The sequence below is a fragment of the Molossus molossus genome, unplaced genomic scaffold (assembly GCF_014108415.1).
Source record: "Molossus molossus isolate mMolMol1 unplaced genomic scaffold, mMolMol1.p scaffold_m16_p_31, whole genome shotgun sequence".
Classification (NCBI taxonomy): domain Eukaryota; kingdom Metazoa; phylum Chordata; class Mammalia; order Chiroptera; family Molossidae; genus Molossus; species Molossus molossus.
In genome coordinates, this window is record NW_023425368.1 from 111899 (window position 1) to 138763 (window position 26865).

At 62.2% G+C, this 26865-nt stretch overlaps 1 protein-coding gene across 1 annotated transcript in view; it reads left to right on the plus strand.

The window, feature by feature from the left end:
• The window catches only part of KCNQ1 (potassium voltage-gated channel subfamily Q member 1), a 283407-nt gene that overhangs the window by 37587 nt on the left and 218955 nt on the right, over positions 1–26865 (plus strand). The window contains exon 2 of the mRNA XM_036281174.1: positions 723–813. Coding sequence (XP_036137067.1) covers positions 723–813 — 91 coding nt within the window. The remainder of the gene's footprint in view (positions 1–722; positions 814–26865) is intronic.

The window sequence follows — 26865 nt, forward strand, 5'->3', positions numbered from 1 at the left end:
GATGGGCGACCTTCCATGGACGGGGCCTTGCAGGGGTGGATTATCCATGGTCCTCACTATCATCACAAGGAGGGTCAGAGGTCAGGGAGGGAGAGCAGCTGTGCCTCAGTTTCCCCGTCTGTAACGTTGGTCCGAGGACGGTGCGCTGCCTGTCGTGGGAACTTGTCACTGTCTATTTCAAGTGCTGGTGGGCAGGGGACATGGTGGCGGTCGGTCCCGTGGCTCCACAGAGAGTGATGGACTCACCCCCCCAGGCTGGGTGGGTGGCTCCATCCCTCCTCCTCCTGTGTCCGTCTGTCCTGCGTCCATAGTCCCACAGGGAAGTGGCCATGGGCTCTGGCTTGTGTCAGGGAAACTGAGGCAGGGGACCTACCTGGGCTTTTGTTCCTGGGGTGCTGCCTGCCGACACAAGACCTCCTCTGTGCAGAGGCCTCGGGGCCCCGTTAGCACCCCTGGGTCTGGGAGTGGGGCCGGGCACACGTCACTGGCCCTCAGGACGTCCCAAAGCTGAGCATGCCTGAAACTCAGAATTTTCGTGACCCCAAAAGGAAAGCCTGTGCCCCCTGAACCTTTTGGCTACCTCCGCACTTGCCACCTGGTTCACTGGCTGGTGGCTGGTGGGGTCTGGGGAGGGGTGTTTGCGGGGGGAGGGGCAGGCTGGCCACGGGAGCCGGCCACGAGAGCTGCCACGGGAGCTAACCACGTGTCCTGCTGCCTTACAGCTTCCTCATCGTCCTGGTCTGCCTCATCTTCAGCGTGCTGTCCACCATCGAACAGTACGTCGCCCTGGCCACAGGCACCCTCTTCTGGATGGTACGTACACTCGGCGGCCACGGCTGCCCAGGGGCTCTGGGCTCCCAGCCATGGGCGTGGAGCAGGGTGAGCTGCTGCGTGGTGCCCGCTGGCCAGTGACTCTGGAGGTGGGGGGACCCCTCTAATGCACGCCGGGATGTGAGCATTGGACTGGTCGGCCTGAGGCTGGTGGTCTGGGAGGGCTTCCTGGGGGAGGGACCTTCTGAGCTGGGCCGGGAAGGAAGGACAGGAGGGCATGGCCTCGAGGAACTGGAGTTGTGGTCGGCAGGGACTTGCCCAAGCCTGCACTTTGGCCCAGGTCTGGGTGACGCTCGAGCTGGGTCTGTCCCTTCCACCGAGTGACTCCACCCTCACACCTGGTCCCCGGCCCCGAGGAAGGACTCAGGGGTGCTGGGAGCACAGCAGAAATGGCTCCTCTCTCCCCAGTCGCCTGCGAGCCCCTGGGGCAGGGCCTGGGAGTGGGGAGCCCGTAGCCCTGCTGGGCCAGTGCCGGGGTCACCTCCAGGTGGTCACCTCCAAGGGGACCCGGCGTGCAGCTCCCTGAACACTGACAGCTGACTGTGCCGCTGTCTGTCTGGTGTGTTTTGTGTGTTTCCGTGTCTAACTGTGCACCCACCACCCACAGGCGGAGGGAACCCCGGCTCCCCCGCCTGCCCGTCTGCAGCCCCAGGGTCGGTCACCCCTGCGTGGGCCTCATCTTCCTCCCGGCTCCGCGCCTGGAGCCGGGCCGTCTCGCGCTCTGGCGGCTCCGGAGGAATCAGCAGGGTTCTTCTCGCACCCGCACCGGTGGTTTGTGGTCTCATGTGGTCGATGGCCCTTGGGAGAGACCTGACAGTGTCGGAAGGAACAGGGTCCCGCTTGTCGGTCCCTGTGGTCCTCAGCCACCCCAGCACCACTTACTTAAAAGTCCACCTCTCCTCCCCGGTGTGAAGTAGCATCTAAGAAAACCCCTTACCCGAAGACATGGTCACTGGTGTTTAGAGAGGAGGAGGAGAGAGAGAGAAACAAGCGCCGATGTGAGAGAAAACATCGAAGGGTTGCCTGGCACGCACGCCGACCGGGATCGACCTGGGGATGTGCCCTGACAGGGACTTGAACCCGGGACCTTTGAGTGTCCAGGACAACACTCCAGTCAGCTGCATCGCCGGCCAGGGCCTGCGGTGGCGTTTTTATCGTAAACGAGATGTCCAGGTGGCAGGGACCCACTTGGGGGGACGCTTGTTCTGGGCCACTGGTCTGAGTGACTTCGCGTCCCGGGGCCACCTGCTTCGGTGACACGTGTACGGAAACCTGTTTCATTTTGCGGTTTCATTCCACACACGACTTCTTCAGGGACCGCCTTCCCAGTGACCGTCGCAACCAGCGTGTCCTGTGCCTGGAAAACCCGACGGCGTTGGCGGCCTGAGTGTGGGGACTGCCTGTCCCTGAGCCGGCGGCTTTGTCGCGAGGGCTCCAGACCGCGGTGTTCGGCTCATGTCCAGGATCAACGATGGTGGTCCGTACCGCCCGCTGCCGCCCCGATGGGGTCCCCTCGCCTGCTACGCCTCCTGTTCTCACTCCTGTTCATTTTCCCCGTGGCTGTGACTTCCGTCACTTGAGTGGCCTGTTCCGTTTGCAGCACTTTTTCTCCGGTGCTTTCCGGGTACGAAGCTGGCGAGCAGAGGCGCTGGCGGCCTGGTCAGCGCGCTGGGCCGCCCGGAGACTCGGGCCCGCGGGCCGCTCTGGCTTCGGCCGGCCTCGGGGCCGGGCCCTGGAGTCCACGCCAGGGCGTGGTTTTGACTGCGGTGTGGCTGTGTCCTTCCCGGCTCCGTGGAGATGCCTGGGCGGGGGCTGTCCCAACGCTGACCCGCTTCTCCGGGACGAGCCCCCGCCCCCGGGGCGCGGGTGTCAGATTTGACAGTTTCTAGCTGCCTCGATTAGACTGTGTCTCGTGTAGAAGTAGGGACAGGCTCCCCGGCAGAGCAGGACGGCCGCCAGGCATCCTGGGTCACCTGGCTGTCCCTGCCCTCCCCTCCCCTGTTCCCAGGGACCCCTGGGAGAAGCCCCGGGGCCAGGCCGCGTGCACGGAGGCCCCGAGGCCGCAGCTCCCTGCCTTCGGACGGCGTGTCCACCCAGCGGCCTAGAGAGAGTGTCCCACGGCCCCGCTCTGGCCGGTCCCTCTCCCCTGCTGGCGAGCCGCGGGCAGGAGCCGAGCGGCCGACTGTCGGGGGTCCCAGCTGCCCTCAGCTCCTGCGTCTGCTTCCGGGCCTCCTTCCCCGCCAGCTGCCCGGGCGCGGGCGCGGACAGCGGGGTCATCACACGGCACCGGGAGCGGCAGCCTGGACCCACACAGCATGTCCGTGCTCGAGTGGCCCCTTGGGTTCACTTCTCGTGGCCGAGGTGCCCGAGCTACTCACTCAGGCCAAGGTGACCGAGCTACTCACTCAGGCCAAGGTGACCGAGCTACTCACTCAGGCCAAGGTGCCCGAGCTACTCACTCAGGGGGAACCTGAGCCAGGAGGGGCCGGGAAGACCCTGCCAGGCTGGGGCCCGGCTCCAGGGCCCCCCGGGCAGATCCCTGCCCACGGAGCACTGGTGGGCACCTAGGCCGGGGAGGGACCAGGGGCTGGGACCAGGGCCTGGTCAGCCTCTCGTCTCTGTGTGAGGGTCCTGGAGCTACCATAACAAAACCCCCAAACCTCAGGCAGCTTAAACCACAGACACTGTCCCATCCCGGACACTGGGGCCCGAGATCCAGGTGTCGCAGGGCTGGCTCCTCCCGAGGGCTCTCTCCTTGGTGTGCAGACGGCCACCCCCTGCCTCTGTCCCCCCAGGGTCATCCCTCTGTGTCCCAATCTCCTCCTCTTATGAGGACACCAGACCTATGCGTTCTGACCCACCCCAGTGACTGCATTTTACCTTCGTCACCTCTTTAAAGACCCCATCTCCAAATGTCACATTCTAAGGTGTTGGGAGTCGGGGCTGTAAGGTGTGAATTTTTGAGGGACACAGTCCAGCCCATAAGGCTCCTGGATGACTGGGGTTGTTTCTCCACAGCTGGGAGGGTCGCCCTTGGGTTTGCAGTGGCTCCGGCCACACAGTCCCAGGCTAGTGTAGGTGCACAGGCGTCCCCACTCAGACCCCATGTCCAGCAGGCAGTCGGGACCGAGGGTCCCAAGTTCAGGTGGCGGCTGACCATGTCCCAGCGCAGCGGGCAGGCCCCTGGGAGCAGCACAGCAGGGGACAGTCGGCGGCCGGCAGGGCCTGGCGGAGGGGCCCCTCCCAGATGTGCCCTGTGCACCTTTACGTGCGACTCTTAGGAGTCTCAGGTGGGCGGGGGGCTGCCGAACCACAGCCCAGGGTGGAGGCAGGCCCTGGGGCCTCGGGACCCCCCATCTGGGCTGGCCAGGAGCACCTCCCTCCCCAGACAGCGCTTCTCCTGTTAGACAGAACTCTGTCACAAATTCCACGGCACGGGGCGGCCCAGAGCAGGGGGAGGTGGCCGAGGGCTCCTGTCGCCTCCTGGCCGTTACCTGCCCGCTGCCCCCTGCCCCTGCCCCCTGCCCCTGCCCCTGCCCCCTGCCCCCTGCCTGCTGCCCCTGCCCGCTGCCCCTGCCCCTGCCCCTGCCCCCTGCCCCTGCCCGCTGCCCCTGCCCCCTGCCCCCTGCCCCTGCCCGCTGCCCCCTGCCCCTGCCCCTGCCCGCTGCCCCTACCCCTGCCCGCTGCCCCCTGCCCCTGCCCCCTGCCCCCTGCCTGCTGCCCCTGCCCGCTGCCCCTGCCCCCTGCCCGCTGCCCCTGCCCCTGCCCCTGCCCCCTGCCTGCTGCCCCTGCCCCTGCCCCTGTCCCCTGCCCCTGTCCCCTGCCCCTGTCCCCTGCCCCTGCCCCTGCCCCCTGCCCGCTGCCCCTGCCCCTGCCCCTGTCCCCTGCCCCTGCCCCCTGCCCCTGCCCCCTGCCCCTGCCCCTGCCCCCTGCCCGCTGCCCCTGCCCCTGCCCCTGCCCGCTGCCCCTGCCCCTGCCCCTGTCCCCTGCCCCTGCCCCCTGCCCCTGTCCCCTGCCCCTGTCCCCTGCCCCTGCCCCTGCCCCCTGCCCGCTGCCCCTGCCCCTGCCCCTGCCCCCTGCCCGCTGCCCCTGCCCCCTGCCCCTGCCCCTGCCCCTGCCCCTGTCCCCTGCCCCTGCCCCCTGCCCGCTGCCCCTGCCCCCTGCCCGCTGCCCCTGCCCCCTGCCCCTGCCCCCTGCCCGCTGCCCCTGCCCCTGCCCCCTGCCCCTGCCCCTGCCCCCTGCCCCTGCCCAGCTTCCTTCCTGGGGGCCTCCCTCCTGACATTTCTTAGGTCTGCCTGCCACCTGGTGGCTGATCTCCAAACTGCAGGGATGAGGACTCGGCATGGGTTGGGGACAGGAGAGGGGTGTCTGTCCTGCACCCTCTCCCTCTGGGACCTGGGTGGGCATGACTAAGCACGGAGTCCATTCCCACTTGGGTCCCCCCTCCCTTCCTTTCCACCCCTCTGAGGGCAGAGACCTGGGGCTGCCTCCTTGGCCCCCCTTCTCCTGTCACACTCGTCCCCGCTACCCTGCTGCCCCACCAGGCACCTCTGCACACAGCAGTGCTTGCTTGTGTGTGGGGGCGAGGGTGGGGAGCTTTCTTTCAAAACTTTGATCGTTGCAGAAGCTCCCTGTGGCATTTAGGGTACATTTGGCCTCTCTGGGCCCCAGAGTGTCCCACACTCAAGCACCCCTCCCCGCATGCCTGCCTTTATCTCCCCCACCCCACCCTCCACTCCCGTGCACTCTCGCTGACCCTGGGCCACTCCCGGCTGCCTCGGGCCTTTGCTGTGCTCCCAGCCAGGCTGTGTCTGGCATGTTACAGGACCAGCTTCTCGCCCGGCGCCTCCCCTGCAGCCCTCTGGGGGCCCCGTCGCCCCTGCTCTTCTCAGCCCCGTGTGCTGGGGGCTCTGGTGGGCTCGGTCTCCCCCGCCCGTGTGCCAGGGTGGGGCTGTCCGGTCTGCACCCAGAGCTGCCCCTGTAGGACGACCCCAGTTGCTGTAGGGTCCTGGGCCTCAGTTTCCCCACCTGTGAAGTGGAGGGGGTGGGCCGGACGGCCTCGGACACCCTCCACGAGTCTTGCTGGGTTCCCAGCGCATGATCTGGCTGCGTCGGGCTCAGAGTCGTGGCCAGCGTGGGGGGGATGCTAGGGTTACGGGGGGCAGATATGAGTGAGGTTGGGACTCGCTGGGAAGGGGGTGCACTGTGAAGATGGACATGTCTCAGGGATGCTGAGGGCTTCCTGGAGGAGGGGACACCCCGATAACGGAAGGGGAAGGAGAATGTAAGCGGTGCTGGGGGTGGCCCAGGCAGGCAGGACCCCCTTCCACAGCTTGCAGGCTCCAGGGTAGCCCCGGGGCTCTCAGTGCAGGTGGGGATCAGGGGGCACCCCAGGGAGGCTGCAGTCCGTAGGGTGGGGAGGGTGCTGACCCCAGCAGAGGCAGAGTCTGGGGAAGCTGAGTTTGCAGCCCCCGGGGTCTGCAAACAGAGCCGCACAGAGCCGGGCCACCCGACACCAGGTGGCGCTGTTGCCAATGAAATGTGGGCCCTGCTGGCTGGGGCCCAGAGCGCGGGAGCCAGACCACAGCCTGGAGCCAGGAGGGGCCGAGGGTGGGCTCCGTACGAGGGTTCGGAGAGCAGCAGGATGTTTAAGTGGTGGAAAAAAATTCGCTCAAAGCTGTGTTTTCCCAGAGAGCCCATATTTCTTGCTTTTTTTTCATAGGCTCTGCTTTTACGGTGCCAGAAAGCTGTTATCTCAGCCCGGGGTAAGGGAGCCCCAGGCGGCCTCGGAGGGATTAAGCGTTCTGCTGAAACAGGGATATTTGGTGGGCCTGAAAAAGCCATTTTGTTGGACTCTCATCTCTGCTGCGGGGTCTGTCCGGGGCCAGCTAGCAGACACGGTTGAGATCCGAGCTTTGTTTGTGGTTTCCCAGGGGATAGGGCCACTTTGGGGCTGCCGTGACTGCCCTGACATTGTTCCCCGGTTCAGAGGAAGCCTTGTGTGTGCACGGACGTGCGTGTACACGCGTGTCTGCGTGTGCACGCCGCCGTGCGCACGCGTGTGCGTGCGTGTGTCCACCCTGGGTGCCCGAGTGTCCGGGTGTGTGCCCCACAAAGGAGGCTCGGGTTTGGGGGGCTCGCCCGCGTCCCTCCCTGCCCTGCTGCTGTGGCCGAAGCCCCCTGCTCTCGGCAGGAAGAGACCCTGCCCGGCCAGGTGAGAGGCTGGGTTTTGTCTCTCAAACGCCCGCTCGGTTTGTTTTCCCTCCAAACCCCACACAAAGAGGGAGGCCCTCGAAGCAAAGACAAACACAGGTAGCTGCCGGCCGTGAGCATACCAGAGAATTGTCCTGCGAGCTGCTGCGAGCATGCCCGGAGGCCTGGGGGATGAGGTCATTGCTGCGGCTTCCTCCCGCTGCGGAGGCTCCCCAGCCCTCCTGCCAGCTGCACCCCCTCCCCAGCACCGAGAGACCCTCCCGGCTCTGGGCCCAGCTCCTCCGGCAAAGCCAGGCCCCGGCAGGACTGTGTGGGCCCCTTCAGCGGCCTCCGGGGGTCCCGGCCGCGTCCCCGGCCCCACCCCCGCTCGCACTCAGCAGGCCCCTGCAGATCCCCGGCCCCACACCCTTCACATGTCAGCAGAGGGACTTTGTGACTTTGTGAAGGTCAGGGCCGGCGGCGGCCACACCCTCTGTGGTGTCCTTCGCTCAGACAGGATGAGACTCAGAGCTTAAGTCACTTCTGCCCGGGGTCAGGGCACAGGGGGAGGGGGCGCCTAGATTTTCCATGAAGAAGCGCCGAGATCTTATTTTCTCTACGGCCTCTTGCTTGGGGGGCTGTGCTCGGCCCTCACCTCTGCGTGGTGAACTCCTACTCATCCAACAAAGCCCCACTCCCGCATAGGTGCTTCTGCGTCACCTTCCTGCTCGCCCAGTGGGGTCCCCTGCTTCCTCCTCGGGGCCTTGGGGTGCTCTGGGAAGAAAGACCTCCTCTCCCTGCCTTGGAACCTCGAGCTCCTTTGCCTTTGTCCTCAGCACATGGAAGCCACCAGCTGAGACCGGCTCCCACCGCCCCGGCCGCCTCTGCTGCTCTCCCTTGGAATGTCGCCCCCTCCCCCACCACCCAGCCGCCCTGTTCCCTGCGTTTGTTCAGCCAGCAAACACTTCTGAGGCCCCGGCCACCTGCCAGGGTCAGTGTGCAGATAGGTGTGGGGTCCTGAGGGCGGGACACGGCTTCATATCTGCACCCCGCACCCTCCCCACGGGGCCCTGGGAAGAGGGCGTCGGTGCCTAGGCGTGGGGGGGCCTGACCCTCCCTCCCAGGAGCCAGAAGGCAGCGGCACATGTGCCCTCTTGCGTGCACACCCGTGCGTGCGTGTCTGTGTGCACACGTGTGTTCCGCTAGGGCGCAGCGGCTGGCCCTCTGTGTGGGGGCAGCGTTGTGGGCGAACCGGAGCCTCGCAGTTTGGGTGGGAACATGGGTGACTGAGGAGCCCACACCGCCGCAGTCCACCCTCCCGGTGTCTGGAGAGAGAGGGCGCAGGAACGGCTTGGAGCCCGTGGCCGGCTCTGCTGCACAGACGCTGTGCCCGGGACCGCGCTCTGCCTGCAGGGCGGGCGGGGGCTCTGCCTTGTGCGGGGCCCCTGCCCCTCTGCCCTAGCCGGGCCCAGGGAGACAGGGTGTGGAGGACGCTGGCCTCTGGGGCGGGGAGGTGGGGAGGTGGGTGTGGGGTCTGGGGACGGCCTGGACAGTGCCTGTGTGGCGGGGCGGGTGCTGGGGGGCTGTCCTTCCTGTGCTGGGTGGGATGGGGGAGACCTAGGCAGCCTACAGCTCCCCGTGGGTCTAGGTCACCCGTGACGCCCCCACACGAGTCCGTAAGCAGATGCGTAGGGGCCACCAAGCTGCCCTCAGGGGACCAGGCTGATGCGCCAGAGCCCCTGTGCCGGTCAGCAGGGACCCCAAGAGTGATAGTCCCTCCCTTGCTGATTCTGCAGACGCGGCCTGAGCCATCTCCAAGCCCCTGAAGCAGGGCCTGGGGCCCTGTGCCTCCGTCTCGCGGCGTAGGGGTGCCCTGGACCCGGAGGCCGGCGGCGCCCTGCCCACCCTCCCGCGTTCATAGCGTGGGTGCCCCCTTCCTCATCTCATGTGGTTGTCCTGGGTTTGGGCACCTCAATCTGGAGGCCTGGGCCCTCCTGGGCTGTTTCCTGGGCCTCGAGGGGAGAGGGCTGCTGTCCCCTGTGTGAAGGGGTCCGCTTTTTGGCCCCCAAGGGTGTCCGAGCAGGAGTGGGCTCTGAGGACCTCCGTGGGGCCCTGGGCAGGGGCTCGGGCCGTCCCCACCAGGGACAAAGCTGCACCCCACCCGGGCCTCATGGTTGTGGGGTTCGGCCTGGCTGCGTTCCTGGCCCGGAGGCAGCTGCTGGGGGGGGTGTGCAGCTGACACTGGTTCTTGCACGGTCGGCGCCCCGCGGAGGGGAGCGTGAACACGGGGATCCCGCTGTAACCAGACCTTCTTCCAGGACACCAGGCCCCGCGCTGGGGGGGCAGCGGGGACTCGCTCCTGTAACAAAGACGTTCTCTGTGAGCCCACAGCCGGCCGCGTTATCTGCGGCCAGGATTGTCAGATCGATCAAGTCTGCTCGGAGCAAGGGGTGGGGGCAGGAGGAAGAGGAAACTGGAAAATGTTTGAAACCTTCCCGAAAAACACGTAACCTGATCCTGTGGACGGGTCTGAGTCAGGTGGACTGTCCTGGCGGGCGGCCGTGTCCCCGGGCGGTGGGAGGGGAGCCGCCCACCTGGGAGCCAGGGGGACGGTGCGCATCCACCTGCCCCCTCCAGGAAGTGGGGTGCGGGTTCCCCCTCGTCCCTCCACCAGCTTCTCTCCCCCGTCCCCACAGGGGCCCCCAGGCTGTAGATTTTCAACGAGGCCTTCCGAAGAGAGAGGGGGTGGCCGGTGGCTTATTTGGAGTGCTGGGTCCCGTGGGGTCCTAGGGAGACTTCGGACACCAGCTGGGGCGCGGGCTCCCACCGGCTGTAGGAATGGCCTGCGTCCGGGCCTGTTTGTATCCACAGCATTTCCTGTTTTCAAGCCATAAAACCGTGTGATGCAGAAGTGAGGGCTGGCATCTGAGACCTTCCTTCCGAGGGCATGGCTGCGGGGCGCCCCCCTCCCGGGAGCCGTCCTGCCTTGTCCCCGGGACCCCGCTCGCCGGGCCCACGGCCGACACGTGGGCACAGGCGTGTGTCCGCGTGCACGCGGTTTCCAGGCCTCCCTGCCTGCCCCGGCCAGGTGTCTGGGTGGTCTCGTTCTCCACCTCTCCCCCTGCACCCTCCTCTCGCTCCTCCTCTCAGAAATTGTGATGATTCAGCTCCAGGCCGGTAACCAGAGACGGAGCCTCCCTGGGTTGGGGTGCAGCATGGCGGGGATGAGTGGGGCCCACTGGCTCTGCCCAGATGAGGAGCTCAGCGTCGCTGGAGGGCCTTGCGGGGGAAGACACGGGGTCCCTCTGCCCTCCTCAGAGGGGGCAGTCGTACCAGGAGGGCTTTTTATTGTTTTTACCTGCACCCAGGCTGCCCACCGGCCACCCTGGAGGAGGCCCCCCGGCGCTGTGCCCTCAGACAGGGAGGCGAGGGCCGGGCCGTCTGCGTCCCCAGGCCGACTGTCTCTCTCTCTCTCTTTGCCCTCGTCATCTCCCTGAGGCAGGGACAGGAGTGGGGGGGGGTGCCGTGGGCCCCCCGCACTGGGGATTGAGTGGGATTAGAGAGCCGAGTCCTGGGACAGGTGCCGCCTTTATGCTCTGCCCGGCCTGGGAGAAGCCGGTCATTAGTGCCCCATCCAGCGGGGGTCTCGGCTCGGGTGCAGGAGGGCCGGTTTTGTTAGGGCCTTGTTGTCACATCTGACCCCGGCCAGCTGGAACGCCTTGTTTTAAGCGCAGGGCGGCAGCTGACATAACATGACGGAGCTCAGGCTGAACGGCAGCCGTGTCGTGGGGCGCAGGCGGGGCCTGGCACTGCGCTCCACATGGGGCTCGGGGGCTGCCTGGGACGTCGCGGGGATAATGGGATGAGCCGTGGGGTGCGGCGCGGCCTGCCAGCTGTCGCCACCCCGACAAGTGGGCTGCCCGAGGGGCTGGGCGGGGGCGGGGGCTGTGCAGTGCAGAATGATGGCCCGCCCCACCCCTCTCCCTGGCCCCCGAGCCAGAGCACAGCACCTGTGCCTATTGTCCCCCAGCTGTGGATCCGCGGGACAGCCGGGCACACGCAGGGGTGAGGGTGACCCCCAGGGCCAGGGCTGCTGGCAGCTCTGCCCTGTCACTGGGTTGGAGATGCCCTCGACCCAGGTGCAGCCCAGAGCTCTGCCCATCCGTGGCTTCTGGGCCCGAGGGAGCCCATGTGGGCACAAGAGGACCTGATGTCGCCCGTCAGTGTGGGGGCTGAGGAGCCCTCCACATCGTCAGGGTCGTAGGAACTGGGGCCGATGCCCCTCCCCAAGTGTGCAGGTCTTTACCGCAGTAACCCCGCCCCGTGCTCGTGGCGAGGGGTGCCCACGCGCTTTCCAAGTGGGCCCACCACCCTCGGGCCAAGGAAGTCCCCTGTGCTGAGAACCAGGTGGCCGTTCCCCGCGGTGCTGGTCCCCAGCTTGGTGGCAGTGCACGGGGTTGAAGCCGCAGGGTTGGAGATGCCCTCGACCCAGGTCCAGCCTGGGGAAAGCGTCCCTGATCCGCCGGACGCCTGGCCGAGAGGTAGGCGCGCAGGTACCCACGGAGCTGCAGAAGCGTGTGGAGGCACAGCACCCACAGTCCCACCCACACAGACACGCCCAGGCACACCACACATGCAGACACACGCGTGGCCGCGCGCATGTGACGGGCGCATTCGGGCGCACATATGCGTCTGCGTGCACACGTGTGCGGTCGGCCCTGGAGCCTCGGGCCAGCAGAGGAGAGACCCCCTCGGGGCCGCGTCCCCTTTGCACGTTCAATCCAGACTGAGCACAGGAAGCGGACGAGAACAGAGCGTGAAGTGTGTGCTGAGAGGTGCAGCCTGCCCCCTCCTGGCGCGGATCTGGTCCGTTTCTGAGGACGATGTGCTGAGAATAACTTGGGCATTCAGAGTGGGGTTCGGTGGGGGGCCGTGGGGGGGCGGGGTCTTCATGTCATTTTCAATGTCTTGAGCTGGGCCTGTGTCTCTTCCCTGGGCGTTGTCTGAGCCCAGCCAGAGAGGGTCGGGGGCCCGTGCCGCTGTCTTGGGGGGTGGGGGTCGGGCTGGGGTCCCTGTGTTATTGCCGACCCCCTGAGGTCCCTGGTCCGGCAATCACTGCGGGAGTCTGGGCTGGACCACGAACCCCGTGACCTCACTGTTTTCAGGGTGCTGGTGAGCAGGGCTCCATCCCCTGGTGGGATCCTCTCCATTTTCCCCCAAACACCTCCCTTTGGTTCAAGTTCTACATCTCAGGTTCAAGGTGACTTTTCTCTGGACTGAGGACATCTGTTAGACCACTTGGGAGCTCTGGGACTTTGGGAGAACGCCCTCTCGTCCTGGGGCGTTTGTAGGAATTCCTCGCTTCCCCATAGTGTTCAGAGAGCCTGTCGTAAGTTTCCATCACTGGTCCTCCGTAGACGGGCCGCCGAGGGGGTCAGGGGCTGGGACCGCCTCTGGAGGCCTCCAGACCCCCTCTTCATGGAGGTGCAGGGGCGAGCAGGCCTGGGGCCTGCAGGGTCCCACCCTTTCTGGTTTGTGGGAGGCCTGTTGTGGGCGTGGCTCTCCGAGGCCCCCGGCGCCTGGACCACACAGACAGACAGACTGCGGGAGGGGGTGGGGTGTCCAGACCCTCCAAGACTGCCTGGTGGGCCCACACATGTTACCCACTCTCTGTGGACCTGCGTTTCCTTGTATGTAAAGTCCGGGTGATGTCGGTGGCCCCAGGCCTGGGACGTGGGGGTGGACACACAGGGCGTGGGGGTTCTCAGTCCCGAGCCGATGGCCTCCGGGGCCGGAGGGAGAGTATTCTCCTCCTGGCAGGGACAGAGCGCGGGTGGGGTGCTGGGGGCATGGATGGCAGAGCTGCCGTACCACTGACGGTGCCCAGGTGGGAGCAGCGAGTTCGGCCCGCAGGCTGCAGCACCTGGACGTTGTCCTGAAATCCAAGGGGGGAGAGACAGACGCCCAGGTTTGCCGTGGTCACCCGTCTGGTCTACACAAGGTGCTGCTGCCTTTGGTCTATTCACTCTGCTCCCTAAAGCCCAAACCAGCTGTAGCGAGAGGCAGATGTGGGCATGGGGAGATGCCACGAGACCAGCCCCCACCCAGACGGCCAACACTCCCTGATCCCCGCAACGTCCTTGTGACCTTGGGGCCCCTCCTGCCCCTCCCCACTCAGGTGGGAACCGCTGGTCTGTCCCTGCCTCAGTGGACTCGGTGCATTCTCTAGAGGTTTCTATACCTGGGCTCGTGCACTGGTCCCTGGCGGGCTCCTTACACGTGGCGTCGCAGTGTGGCGGTCCGTCACGTGGTCATCCACGCTGTCTGACGGCCGAGTCCCGTCCCAGGGCAGGGCTGGGTCCTGCCTGCACACCCACTCGGGCTGGTGGGCGTCTGGGTCGCTTCCCGCCCTGAGCTGTCCGAAGCGCGGCGTGTCCGAGTCTTGGTGAGGACTCGGGTTTCTGTATGTAGGAGGGGGAGCCGAATGGTTTGGCCAGCGTGGATGTCACTGTCGGAGAAGCCACGCTGTTTCGCGCCCCGCGCCCCGAGAGTATCCCGTGCCTCCCCGTCCTCACCTGCACCGGGTACGTCGGCTCCTGTCAGCCAGTCCCCTGGGCCGGTGGCCGTGCGTCCTTGTGTCACATTAAGTTCGCTTTCATGTTCTATTACCATTTTAATAAGTTGTTGGACTTAATTTGCTAAAGTCCTGCTAAGAACGTGAGCAGTGTTGTCTACCATTTCCTCACGTTTTCGGTTTTGGTACCAGAGGGATGCCAGGTGATGCGTGAGCTGGGACGTTGCTCTCTTCCTTCGGGAGAAGAGTCTGTGTGGAACTGGTCTTCTTGCTCGCCTGCGTGCGCTGTCCAGGCCTGGACTTCTCCTTGCCAGAAGGTTGTTAGCGTGATGGAAATGTATTCGATGGATAGATTCAGGTTCTCTATTTCTTCTTGGGTGAGCTTTGGTATTTTGTGTGTTTGAAGAAGTTTGGTCATTTCACCCAAGGTGTTAAATGTGCTGGCCTAGGCTGTCCCTCGAGCCTGCGGCTGTCCGTGCAGCATTTGTGGGCTGTGCAGTGGTACCTCTTCTCTCCTGCCTGAGCTGGTATCAGCACCTTCCCTGTGTCCTCTTGATAATCAGTATGGCTGGAGTTTCCGTGACTTTATTGATCTCAAAGAACAAGCTTTTGGTCTTGGGTTTCACTGAACTTTTCTTCTCTGTGGTTTTGTTGATTTCTGCTCTGATATTTATTTTATTCTGCGTACCTGGTTTTAACTTGCTCTTCTTTTTCTAGTTCCCCCAGGCGGGAACTGAGGTGGCGGCCTAGAGACCTCTCTTCTCTCCTGGGACCGGTGCTTGTGACCTCTCTCTAAAGACCCATTTCTTGCTCCCCACAGACTTGGATGTGTTGTGTTATTTTTGTTTCATTCACAACCTTTGCTGATTCCCTCTGGGGTATGTGGGTTATTTAGAAGTGTGTTGCTTTCCACACACTTGGTGATAGGCACCACCCTGTCACTGATTTCTCCTTGAATTAATCTGCAGTTCGAGAAAATGCTTACTATGATCAGATCCTTTTAAAATTTATTGACTTGTGTTTATGGCCCAGCATCTGGTTTGTCTTCATAGATATCCTGTTGTGCACTTGCAAATGCGTATTCCGCGGGTCTGCAAATGCGTATTCTGCGTATTCCACACGTCTGCGAATGCGTATTCTGCATATTCTGCGGGTCTGTAAATGTATATTCTGCGGGTCTGTAATGCGTGTTCTGCGGGTCTGTAAATGCATATTCTGCGGGTCTGTAATGCGTGTTCCGCGGGTCTGTAATGCGTGTTCTGCGGGTCTGTAAATGCGTGTTCTGCGGGTCTGTAAATGCGTGTTCCGCGGGTCTGTAAATGCGTGTTCCGCGGGTCTGTAAATGCGTGTTCTGCGGGTCTGTAAATGCGTGTTCCGCGGGTCTGTAAATGCGTGTTCTGCGGGTCTGTAAATGCGTGTTCCGCGGGTCTGTAATGCGTGTTCCGCGGGTCTGTAAATGCGTGTTCTGCGGGTCTGTAATGCGTGTTCTGCGGGTCTGTAATGCGTGTTCTGCGGGTCTGTAATGCGTGTTCTGCAGGTCTGTAATGCGTGTTCTGCGGGTCTGTAATGCGTGTTCTATGGGTCTGTAATGCGTGTTCTGCAGGTCTGTAATGCGTGTTCTGCGGGTTTGTAATGCGTGTTCTATGGGTCTGTAATGCGTGTTCTGCGGGTCTGTAAATGCGTGTTCTGCGGGTCTGTAATGTGTGTTCTACGGGTCTGTAATGCATATTCTGCGGGTCTGTAATGCGTGTTCTGCGGGTCTGTAATGCGTGTTCTGCGGGTCTGTAAATGCGTGTTCTATGGGTCTGTAATGCGTGTTCTGCGGGTCTGTAATGCGTGTTCTGCGGGTCTGTAAATGCGTGTTCTATGGGTCTGTAATGCGTGTTCTGCGGGTCTGTAATGCATGTTCTGCGGGTCTGTAAATGCGTGTTCTATGGGTCTGTAATGCGTGTTCTGCGGGTCTGTAATGCGTGTTCCGCAGGTCTCTCTCATCAATGTTCCTCCCACGCCTCCCTGTGTTCAACCTTCACTCACTCATCCCTCCCCCTCCTTCGGCTGCAGCTCAGGGATCCCCTCCTTGGGGAGCCTGTCCTCCAGCCTCTCCTCCCCCCCCCAAACCCCCAGCAGCTGGATCCCAGCAGAAAGGGAACCTCCGTGGTCAGTGCTGGGGGTCTCGGCAGGGAAGAGCCTGAGATAGTGCGGTTGGATTTCCTCCATGCGAGGGGCCCTCCCTGTCACCCCCTGTCCCCCCGTCTGGTCACTGGGGGGGGGGGTAAATGCAGTGGGTGGGGTGGAAGGCGGGAGATGCCAGCATACTTTGGGGGCCACAGGAGGTCCAGAACTGGGCCAGTTCCCTGCTGAGCACTCCCAGGGTGCGTGGGGTGGGGGGCTGGGGAGACACTTGAACTGAGCTGGGTGCCGAGTGCCTGACGGGCCTGGGATGTATCCCCAAGGCAAGCACTAAGGGGACTGGGGGGGTGTATCCCCAAGGTCAGTGCTGAGGGGACCAGGGGGGAATGTATCCCCAAGGCCAGTGCTGAGGGGACCAGGGGGGGAATGTGTCCCCAAGGCCACTGCTGAGGGGACTAGTGGGGGGAATGTATCCCCAAGGCCAGTGCTGAGGGGACCGGGGGGGGGAATGTATCCCCAAGGCCAGTGCTGAGGGGACCAGGGGGGAATGTATCCCCAAGGCCAGTGCTGAGGGGACCAGGAGGGATGTATCCCCAAGGCAAGCACTAAGGGGACTGGGGGGGTGTATCCCCAAGGCCAGTGCTGAGGGGACTGGGGGGGTGTATCCCCAAGGCCAGTGCTGAGGGGACCAGGGGGGAATGTATCCCCAAGGCCAGTGCTGAGGGGACCAGGGGGGAATGTATCCCCAAGGCCAGTGCTGAGGGGACCAGGAGGGATGTATCCCCAAGGCAAGCACTAAGGGGACTGGGGGGGTGTATCCCCAAGGCCAGTGCTGAGGGGACCAGGGGGGAATGTATCCCCAAGGCCAGTGCTGAGGGGACCAGGGGGGGAATGTATCCCCAAGGCCAGTGCTGAGGGGACCAGGGGGGGAATGTGTCCTCAAGGCCACTGCTGAGGGGACCAGTGGGGGGAATGTATCCCCAAGGCCAGTGCTGAGGGGACCGGGGGGGGGAATGTATCCCCAAGGCCAGTGCTGAGGGGACCAGGGGGGGAATGTATTCCCAAGGCCAGTGCTGAGGGGACCAGGGGGGGAATGTATCCCCAAGGCCAGTGCTGAGGGGACCGGGGGGGGATGTATCCCCAAGGCCTGTGCTGAGGGGACCAGGGGGGGAATGTGTCCCCAAGGCCAGTGCTGAGGGGACCGGGGGGGAATGTGTCCCCAAGGCCAGTGCTGAGGGGACGGGGGGGGAATGTATCCCCAAGGCCACTGCTGAGGGCACAACGGGGCTGATGTCAGACTCAGGCTGGTCTTTAAAACGTCTCCAGAAAGCAGCTCTTAAGGGAGCCCACCTCTCCTTTCCACCCATGAACTCGTCTTTCCACGATCAACAATGTCCTCACAGGTCCCTTAGGCTGGTCTCGCCGTTTCCCGACCTCTAACAGTCCTGGGTTCAGGCTTAGGAGGTCTCGCTGGGGACAGAGCCCCGTCTCCCATCTCAGGTCCAGGCCAGCGAGTCCTGTGGGCAGTGTGAGCACACCACAGTCCAGACCTGGGATGTTCCCATGGCTCCGGGGATCCGGTGCCCCCGGGCGGCACCGGCACCTGGTAATCACGGGTGCTTCCTGTCCCTGTCGTCTTGCCTTTTGCAGACGTCATGGGAAAGGCTTGCTCCGTGCGGCAAGCCTGCATCTGGCTTCTTTCACTTAGCAGAACGCATGTGAGCCCCACCCCACTGTGGCCTGCGTTCAGGACTTGGGGTCCTTTTAATTGGAAGGGATGAAATGTACCACAGTCTGTTTATCTGTTCGCAGGCTGACGGACGCTTGAGATCTTTCCAGATTTAGGCTGTTATGATTGCGGTGCACAGGTTGGAGCGGTCACATGTCTCCGTCTCCGGGGTGAATCCCGGGAGTGGGGTGTTGGACGGCGTGGGGGTGCCTGCTGACCTTTGTAAGAGACCTCATGCTGTTTCCCACAGTTTGCTCTGTTTTTTATCCCTTCCACCCCAGTGGGATGGTTTTTGCTGCCACATTCTCACTGACCCTTAATGTGGCTGGATCGTTTGGGCTGTCTTCCTCGCGGGCGGGCACTGACCAGAGCGCCGAGGCTCTGCGGCGTCTCCCGGTAGCTGGTGAAGCGAGCACCTCTCTGCACCCGTCTGCCTGCAGGCTCACTGGCCTGTGCTAGCAACGGCTGCGTGCCGCCGCTGAGCTGGGGAAGTCGTTCCCGGGTGTTGGATAGAAATCCACACACTCGAGTCCAACGATCAGATTTGTGTTTTGCGAATATTTTCTCCCGATCTGCGGCTGCTCTTTGCTCTTTCTTAACAGTCTCTTTCAAAAGAGCAGAAGTTTTTAATTTCAACGATGTCCAATTTTTCAGGGTGGTTTTTCCCCCCCTGTAAGATTCATGCTCTTTGTGTTCTGAGAAAGATCAGCCTAATCCAAGGTTACAAAGATTTTCCTCCTATGTTTTCCGGAGCAGTTTTACAGTTGCACACTTGATGCATGATGTGTGGCCCATTGTGAGGTTAATTTTACACACGGTGACCGGAATGGGTAGAGGTGAGCTCCTTTGGGGTGTGGCTATCTGGGTGTCCTGCACCTTTTTTCCGTGGAATTAGTTTGATATGTTGATGGAGATCAGTTGGCCGTATGCGGGGGTCTATTTCTAGACTTTCTCTTCTGCCCCCCACCCCTGCAGCCCTGCCCCCCCCCACACACATACACACTGTCTTGGTTAATGTAGCTTTCATAGTAAGCCTTGAAATCAGGCTGTGTTAATCCCTCAACTTTATTCATTTTCAAAAGTATGTTGGCAATTCCAGTCCTTTGCATTTCCATGTAAATCTGGGAATATATTTGTTCATTTCTACCCAAAGACCCTGTGGGGAATTCTGATCAGCGTGGCATTGGCTGCTCAGATGAGTTTCAGTATCGCACAGACTGAGTGTTCCGTTTTGTGCACACAGTGTCTCCACACTTAATTAGATCTTCCAGACATCCTCAGCAGCCTTTGTCCTTTCCGCTGCAGAGCTCACGTAGCCTGCGAGATCTGTTACTAAGTATCTCGTGTCTTTGACTCCTGACTGGTGTTGTTTCCCCGTTTAGATTGCTTGTCGCTAGTATGTCAGCCTTGTATCCTGCGGCTTTGCTCACTAGTTCTGGAAGCTTTTCTTTTTTTTCTTTTTTAGGATTTTTCTATGGAGATGATCATTTGTCCCAAACAGTCACTTCTATTTTCTCCTTTTCAACCTTTATGCTTTTTACTCCTTGTTCTCACCAGGCGCTCCAGCCGGGACCTCCGTGGGTCTCTGGCGCCATTTCTGGCTGGGAGTGTGCTGGGGGCTGCTGGGTTGGTCAGACCTTTTCCCCGTCTCCGGGGCTGATTAGGGTTTTCTCTTTCTTTGTCAACATGGAGAACTACACGGGTTGCTTTCCAAAGAGTTCACCAACTCTGACGTTTTAATATCAAGTCTATTTGGTCATGATGCATTTTTTTTTTTTTTTTTAAAGATATTGCTGGACTTGATTTGCTAGCGCTCTGTGCGGACAGAATCTTCGCCTCTGGGATCATGAGGGAAGCTGCCCGGGGTTCGTTTGCTTGGAACAGCTTTGCTTTTGGCTCAGGTGAGGGGCCTCACAGAACACGCCGGGAAGCGTCCCAGCTCTCCTGTTGGGGAAGAGTTAGTGCACCATGTGGAATTTCTTCCTTAAACATTTGACAGACGACGTGAAGCCGCCCAGCCCTGGAGCTGTCTTTGTGGGAAAGCTTTCTGGTAGAAATTCGGTGTCTTGCCTAGATCGAGGGCCATTCAGGGCACCACTTTCTTCTCGTAACTTTTGAGACTCTGTCTTTGGAGGTACTTGTTTCCAAGGAGCCGGAGCCCCAGCCAGATCTGGGAACAAGGCCACCTTGTGATGGATGTCATCCCGGGAGCCTTAGGGACTGTGGGGGTTGTAGACTCTGTGCAGCTGTTTGAATGCAGGGGACCCTGCTCAGTGCCCGGAGAGGGGACACAGGCTGGTGGCCTTTGGCTCCTTGGCCCCTGTGCTGCTAGCCGTCCAGCTGGGCACTCCCCCCCCCCCCAGCGCTCTGGGGACAGGACACAGCCCGAGGGGAGGGACGCGGAAGGTCAGACTTTGGCTGTTCCCTTCCAGCTGAGCTCGGGGGGAGGCAGCCCCGCGCAGGCATGAATTCCGCGGAGGCCCTCCAGCCCCTGCAAGTCCTTTTTGTCTCACACTTTCACTCTGTGAACTCCAGCCTTAAAACAACATGCGTTCTCTGAAGCTGTTCACGTATTAGCTCTTAAAACAGCAAAATCTGTGCACAATTTCCTCTCAATCCCTAAAAACATTCCTGAAAAAAAAAATGTTTAAATGCACCGCCTGTCATGAAAATCTCTAGATGTCAGAATGGGAATGAAATGCCCAGCGGTCAGACGCAGGGCTGCCCAGAGCACACATGCACTGCACATGTGCATGCACCAAATGTGCTCACAGCTCCTGTACCACACGTGCACCCACACCGCACATGGCAACCGCACTCCATGTGTACACACACTGCACGTGCACCCACACCGCACATGCAGCCGCACTCCATGTGTACACACACTGCACGTGCACCCACACCGCCCATGCAGCCGCACTCCATGTGTACGCATACCGTACATGCAGCCGCACTCCATGTGTACACACACTGCACGTGCACCCACACCGCCCATGCAGCCGCACTCCATGTGTACGCATACCGTACATGCAGCCGCACTCCATGTGTACGCATACCGTACATGCAGCCGCACTCCATGTGTACGCATACCGTACATGCAGCCGCACTCCATGTGTACACACACTGCACATGCAACTGCACTCCATGTGTACACACACTGCACGTGCACCCGCACCGCATGTGCACCGGCACTCCATGTGTACGCATACCGTACATGCAACCACATTCCATGTGTACACACTGCATGTGCACACACACCACACGTGCAACCGCACGTGCACATGCACCGCACATGCAACCACATTCTGTGTGCACATAAACTGCATGAGCACACACCACACATGCACACACCACACGTGCAACCACATGGGCACATGTATCATATGTGCACACGTACCACACATGTACACACAGCACACATGCACCCGCACCACATGTGTACACGCCTTGCCACACAGGCCTCCTCTCTCCAATCTCCAGCCCGAGCCCTGGGTCCGGGCACCTTTGGCCTCCACTTCGGGAAACACTTTGGCAGCACGGCCCGGCAGAGCCTTTCGGCACCTGCACCAGGTGGTTGGAAAGGGTTTCATGCAGGGCCTCTCTCGGTTTGGTGAACTTCGGGTGTTGGGTACTTTTTAACTAAGACGTTTTTAGAAGCTCCAGCTCTGGGCAGATAAACATACCGCCTCCCCCTCTGCCCTTTCCCCATCCCGCCGGGTAGGTAGCGATCATAGGGTGGGACTTCTTTTGGGGTTAACAGCCCTCAGCAGTGGGGTTCCAGGGCTGAAAATAAACCCCACTTAGCTGCCTGTGGACGGAAATAGCCCGGCCTGGGGAAGACGGGGATTTTCTTTAAAGTGTAAGGCTGGCTGCCGGCGGCTAATGGTGTCTGCAGCGGGCACAGGCGGTCTCGGGGCCTCCCGCGCCCCCACCACAAATTGCAGGGCGGCCAGCCCGGGCCACTCCTGTGTGTGCGAGGCCCTGTGTGTGATTCACGGGGGCTCCTGGCCCTGAGGCCATGCAGTGGGGCTCGGGGGGTTCAGGACCTGCTTTCTTGAAAGCCCCCACCTGCCTTCCCCAGCTCAGAGCCCTGCCTGCTCTCCCCACACCCAGCTCGCCCTGCCCCCAGCCCTCCTCCAGCCCTTGGAGTTGATTTCAGAGCCCAGATGTCCCCTGCAAGGAGAGCGGAGGACCCTGCCTCACCAGGGCCGGTGGGACCCCTCCCGGGAGAAAGAAGCTTCAGAGCCCAAGGCTAGACAGCCCAGGGACGCTTGTCCAGCCCTTGGCTTGACCTTGGCGACAACCGGGAGCCCCGGGTGTCTGCCCCCTTCAGGCTAGACGTCTGGGAGCACGTGTCATCAGGGTGAGGGGGAGTCTGGTCCGGGTCCCTTCCTTCCCCTCTTCTGCTTGTTGGCTGTGATCTGTGGGCTTCCTGGGCTTGGAGAAGCTTCACCCAGTCTCTGCCTTCACGCTCACGTGACCTTTTCCCTGTGTCCTTGTCTGTGTCCATGAAAGAGGACACCAGTCATACTGGATTGAGGCCCACCCTACTGACCTCATTTTAACCAATTACATCTGTAGAGACCCTATTTCCAAATAAGGTCACGTGCACAGGTACATGCACAGGGGGCAGCACTTCAACACATGACTTCGGAGGGGGACACACCTCCACCTGAACAGTGACTGAGGCATGGGAGCAGTGTGGGCCTGGGGAGCAAGGGGCACTGGGGATCACACTGATCTGGGCTCTTCTGATGCTCGAGATGAGTGGCTCTGGGTGACTGTTGTCACCTGTTGTACTAATGACTCCATGCCAGAGCCTTGCCCAGAAGGAGACAAGACAGACCACTGTGCCCAGGCTTCTCACACAAAAGTAGAGTTTTTTGTGAAGTCTGTAAAAGTGATGTTGGAGATTGCTTTACTCAGTTACGCCACTGTTGATGGGGGCGGAGGGAGAGGGATGAAATTCAGTCACGCGCACAGTCCTGTCTCACCGAGGAGGAAGCTGCAGGTCAGAGTGGGCGTGGTTACGAGTTTAGGGCTCACAGTGATGGGAGGGTTCAGTGAAACACCCCAATTCATGAAGAAGAAGGGAATGATCATCTCAATGACTCAAAACCAAAAGTAAAACAGCAAATGGAAAGGAAGATGGGAAGAAATCAGATGTCTCCAACTTTACACTAAAGGTAAATGGTCTGAATTTCTCTATCAAGAGGCGGAGGACTGTCGGAAGTATTTTTATTTTTAACATGCACTGTTCAGAGGACTTCGATCGAGCAAACGGTATTGACAGTTGAAAAATAAAGAAATGGCCAAAGCGATACCACGCAGGTGCAGACAAAGGGGGAAAATCAGGATGGGCGGTGCCGGTGTCTGCTCCTGAGACAAGTCCGGACAAGGCAGCGTTTCTGGAGGAGGCGTGGCCGTGAACTTTTATGTGCTGAACAATATAAAATACATAAAACAGAAGCCACTGGGAATGCGAGGACGAGGGGGTTAAATACTATCTTTGGGGGAGATTTCGACACACCTCTGTCAGAATAGGACGATGCTCGCGGACACAAAATAAGAGAGGACATGGATGGTTACATGTCTGTCCCTGTCATCTGCAGCTCCGTAAAGAGGGTCTGCAAATCTGGCACCTGTGGTCTCTCCATGAGCTCACCCATCTGCGTGTGCGCAGGGCCCTGTGGGACGGCTCTGCCGGTGACAGACTGGGACCGCAGGGCTTCCCGACAGCTGGCTTCGGGAACAGGGCCACAGACGGAGTGACATCACTCAGCTGGTTTTTGGTCAAGCAGTCATCCTAATAACCAAGACATTTCCTTTCCTCGTGCCCCCCGAACACCTAGAAAACCAGTTGTTGTCGTCGCCATAAGGAATAACACGCTGTGGAAAAGTTGCAGTGTAGCTGGCCACGTTCTCTGATCAAAACCCCATTAGAAACCAGTGGTTACCAGGTTACAAAAAAGGCTTAAGTATTTGGGAATTAAGTGACACTGTCCTAAGTAACCGCCAGCCACAGAGGCGTGTGGAATGAGGCTACGAAGAATAGGCCCCTCTGCATGGTGGGAGGGGGCCCCCCGCCCCGACTGACTGCTCACACTTGTCATTTTCATACCATGGCCCCCAGGGCTGGCCGGTGGCTTTGTTGTGTTTTCAAGCAATGTCTCCCCACACAGGTTGAAATTCCCTCATTAAAAGCCAGTAATAATGTAAAAAGCATGCATTATTAAACATGCATTTTATGTTGCTTAAACACAGACATGCATGTGTGTCCAGTGCCTCCCAGTGCCCGCCCTTTGCTGTGAGGTGCCCGGGGGCCGCCTCGCCTTTGCTTCATCAGGCCTGGGCACAGAGAGGACGGCTGGCCCCTGGGCCCTCTTCCCGACCAGACCTGCCTCCCAGCCCGGCCAGGTGCTGCCGCGCCCCGCGCCCCTCTCCTGACCCAGGGAGAAACAGACCGGGAGAAGCGGTCGGTGCTCAGGCACCCTCCGTGCAGCGAGCTGGGTCCTGGGCTGGAGGCACCTCAAGAAAACACCTGATGTGAGTGTAACCAGTGGGCCTGGGACGGCACCGTCCATGTGACAGGGCGGGAAGCCTGAGGCCTGGGACGGTCTTGGCCCCATGATGGTGGGCCAGAGTGTGCCAGGACCCGGGGGAGCCTGGGTCTCTCGTCTCATCCTTATTCTGCAAGGGGTGCAGACCCGTCTTTGCAGAGCCGGTGGCAGGCGAGGAGTCTGCAGTGACGAGCAGGACTGGACACAGAGGACAAGGAGGGGCCGGAGGCCTCCACGGAGCTTGCCCAGCCCCACGGCGTGGGGACTGCCGAGCTGCCGGCTGCAGGACGGGTTTGCACCGGGGGCCGCCTCCCATTTTTCTTGCTCCCTGAACGGCCCTCAGGATGCCCATGTAGGGGCCGTGCCAGGCTTGGCCCAGTTGGCCACTCAGTCCGTAGAGCTGTAATGATACGTTTGAAGGTGGCCTCCATGAGGCCCTGGGTGACAGTACCAGGGGTCTGACCCCAACGGGGTCACCAGGAACCCCCCAGGCAGCTGCTCGGGGGTGGGGCACAGGATGGAGACCCCGTGGTCACCCTGACATCCTGGACACCGGACATCAAGCCACCTTGTCGGGCAGTGTGGAGTCAGGGGCAGAAACCAGATGGCCGCTGTCCCCGACTGGCAGGGCCTGGCTGCGGACGGATGGCTGTGGGGGGAAGCTCCCAGCCTCTCCTGACCTGTCTGCAGAAGGGCTGCCCCAGACAGCTGGCTGGGGGTCTGGTTCCCCGGGGTCACCCTGAAACTTGTGATTGCTTTTGACGGGTAGGGTGAGCACACAGGGCAGCTGGCCCATCGCTCTCTCAACCCCTGAGCCGTGGCCCCTACCTTCCCCTGTATCTGAGGACCCTGGGGATTCGAGGTGGTGGGCCTACCAGGGAGAGGCTAGGGGGGACCCCCAAAGCACCAGTGACTTCAGGGAGCTGAGCCGCAGACCAGTGTGGGGCCGAGTCCCAACCACGGGGCAGCAGTGTCGCCTGGGGGCACCTTGGGTCTTCCAGGTCCCCTGTGGCCCCCAGAACGCAGCCCCAACCCTACGAGGCTGGGGGGAAGCAGGCGTGTCCCCCTGGGGTTCCCCGTGCTGGGGGTCGGTGCTGTTCCAGGTGGAAAAGGCAGGCGCGGCCGGGAGGCCACTGGACAGGGTGTCCGCTGGGCTGGGCTGAGTCCCCTTGCCTGGGCAGGAGAGGGGCAGGCCGGGGAGACAGGGCCAGGCCTGAGGTGTGTCCTACGGGCTCCGGGGTCAGATCAAGGGTCGTCTGTGTTGTGGATGGCACGGGGCTCCTGAGACAGGCCAGAACAGGCCTTCCTCCAGGCCGCCCCATGCCCCGCCTATGCTTGGGATCCTGTCCCCCACCTTCCTTTAGGAGGTCACTTTTCTCTTGGGGCCCATCAGCACCCCCTAACGGTCCCCCTGGGCAGCAGGGTCACCCCTTCCCGGTACTCCCAGAGCCTGAACTAGAAGGCCGCATAGAACAGGGGCAGACTCAGGGTCACCGTGGACAGCCAGGACCTTAGGCAGGATGGAGAGGGGCCAGGGTCCAGGTGTAGGGCTCTGGGGCCCCGGGCGGGCGGCTGAGCACAGGGCTCCCGCCCCTAACGGAGGTGGACTGGGCGAGGGGGGGTCAGCTCCCTGGTGGGGTCCTGAGCAGACAGACAGCACCCACCCCTGCGCCTGCTCTGTGGGCCACTCTGCTGGGTGCACCTGGGCGCCTGCCCCCGCCGGCGACAGGGGAGGGGGTGGGGCCGGCGCCCCGCAGGGCGGTGGAGTGTGCTCAGGGGGCCCAGCTGTGCCCAGCACGTCACCGGGAGGCCCGGGGCCCTGCACGGCGCGGCGAGCAGCTGGCCACAGGCGGGCCCGGAACAAAGGGCGCTCTCACAGCCTCGCCCGCTCGCGCCGTCCGGCCAGCTGACCCTCCGGGAATGCTGGGGCCCGCTCCCGCGGCGGCTCCTCGGCCATGTGGAGGGGACAGCTGGCGCCAGAGACTGTCGGCCGGCTCCGTGCTGCGGCGACCCTCCTGGCCCAGGACACAGCTGGCCCACAGGGCTTCCAGCCTGAGGGAGGGGGCGATACCCCCACCCTGCTCAGCTGCACCCCTGCCCTCACAGGTGGCCCGGTCTGGCCCCTGCGCCCACCCCTCCGGGTCTCGGCGCCTGCTCTCCGCCTGGCCCGGGAGCTCCTGCCAAGGTCCCCAGGCCGTGTCCCCGAGGCAGCCACGTCTGGCATCCACAGGGCCTCCAGGGCACCCCGCTGACTCTTGTCCTCCACACCAGTTCCTGCCTTCAGTCAGCCCTGACCTCAGCCTGAATCCCCGCCTGAGACTCAGCCCTCGGTGAGGTCACCTTGTGCAGAGAGCAGAGCAGCCCCGGAGACAACCCGCGAGGCTTCCTCTGTTGTGTCACAAAAACCGCAGGAAAACAGCGCTGGGTCCAGAAGGTCAGGCCGTGACCGCCATCGAGTCCAGCCTCGGTGCCCGCGGCGGAGCCTCCGCACGGCCTGCCCACCTCGCCCCACCCCGAGCAACCCTCCGGCGTCGAAACGCTTGAGTCACCGCCGCCTCGCCCCTTTGTGTGCCTGGGAAAGAACTGCCCTTCTGAGTCCTGTCCTCCCGCAGCAGGGCTTCCCAGACACCCGCCGCCGCCGTGACCGCCGCGCTCCTGCGCACGGAGCTTCCTGGGGCGGGGTCCTGCTGTGTCCGCCGCGGGCGCGGCTCGTCCTGGAGAAGGCAGTCCTGGGGCTGAGCACGGGCACCTCGGGGGAGGCCGCACCGCGGGCCCCATCCCTGCCGCCCCAGCCCGGCCCTCCACATTCGCGTCCGGAGCTCGGGTGGGTGGCTTGGCGCCGAGCAGAC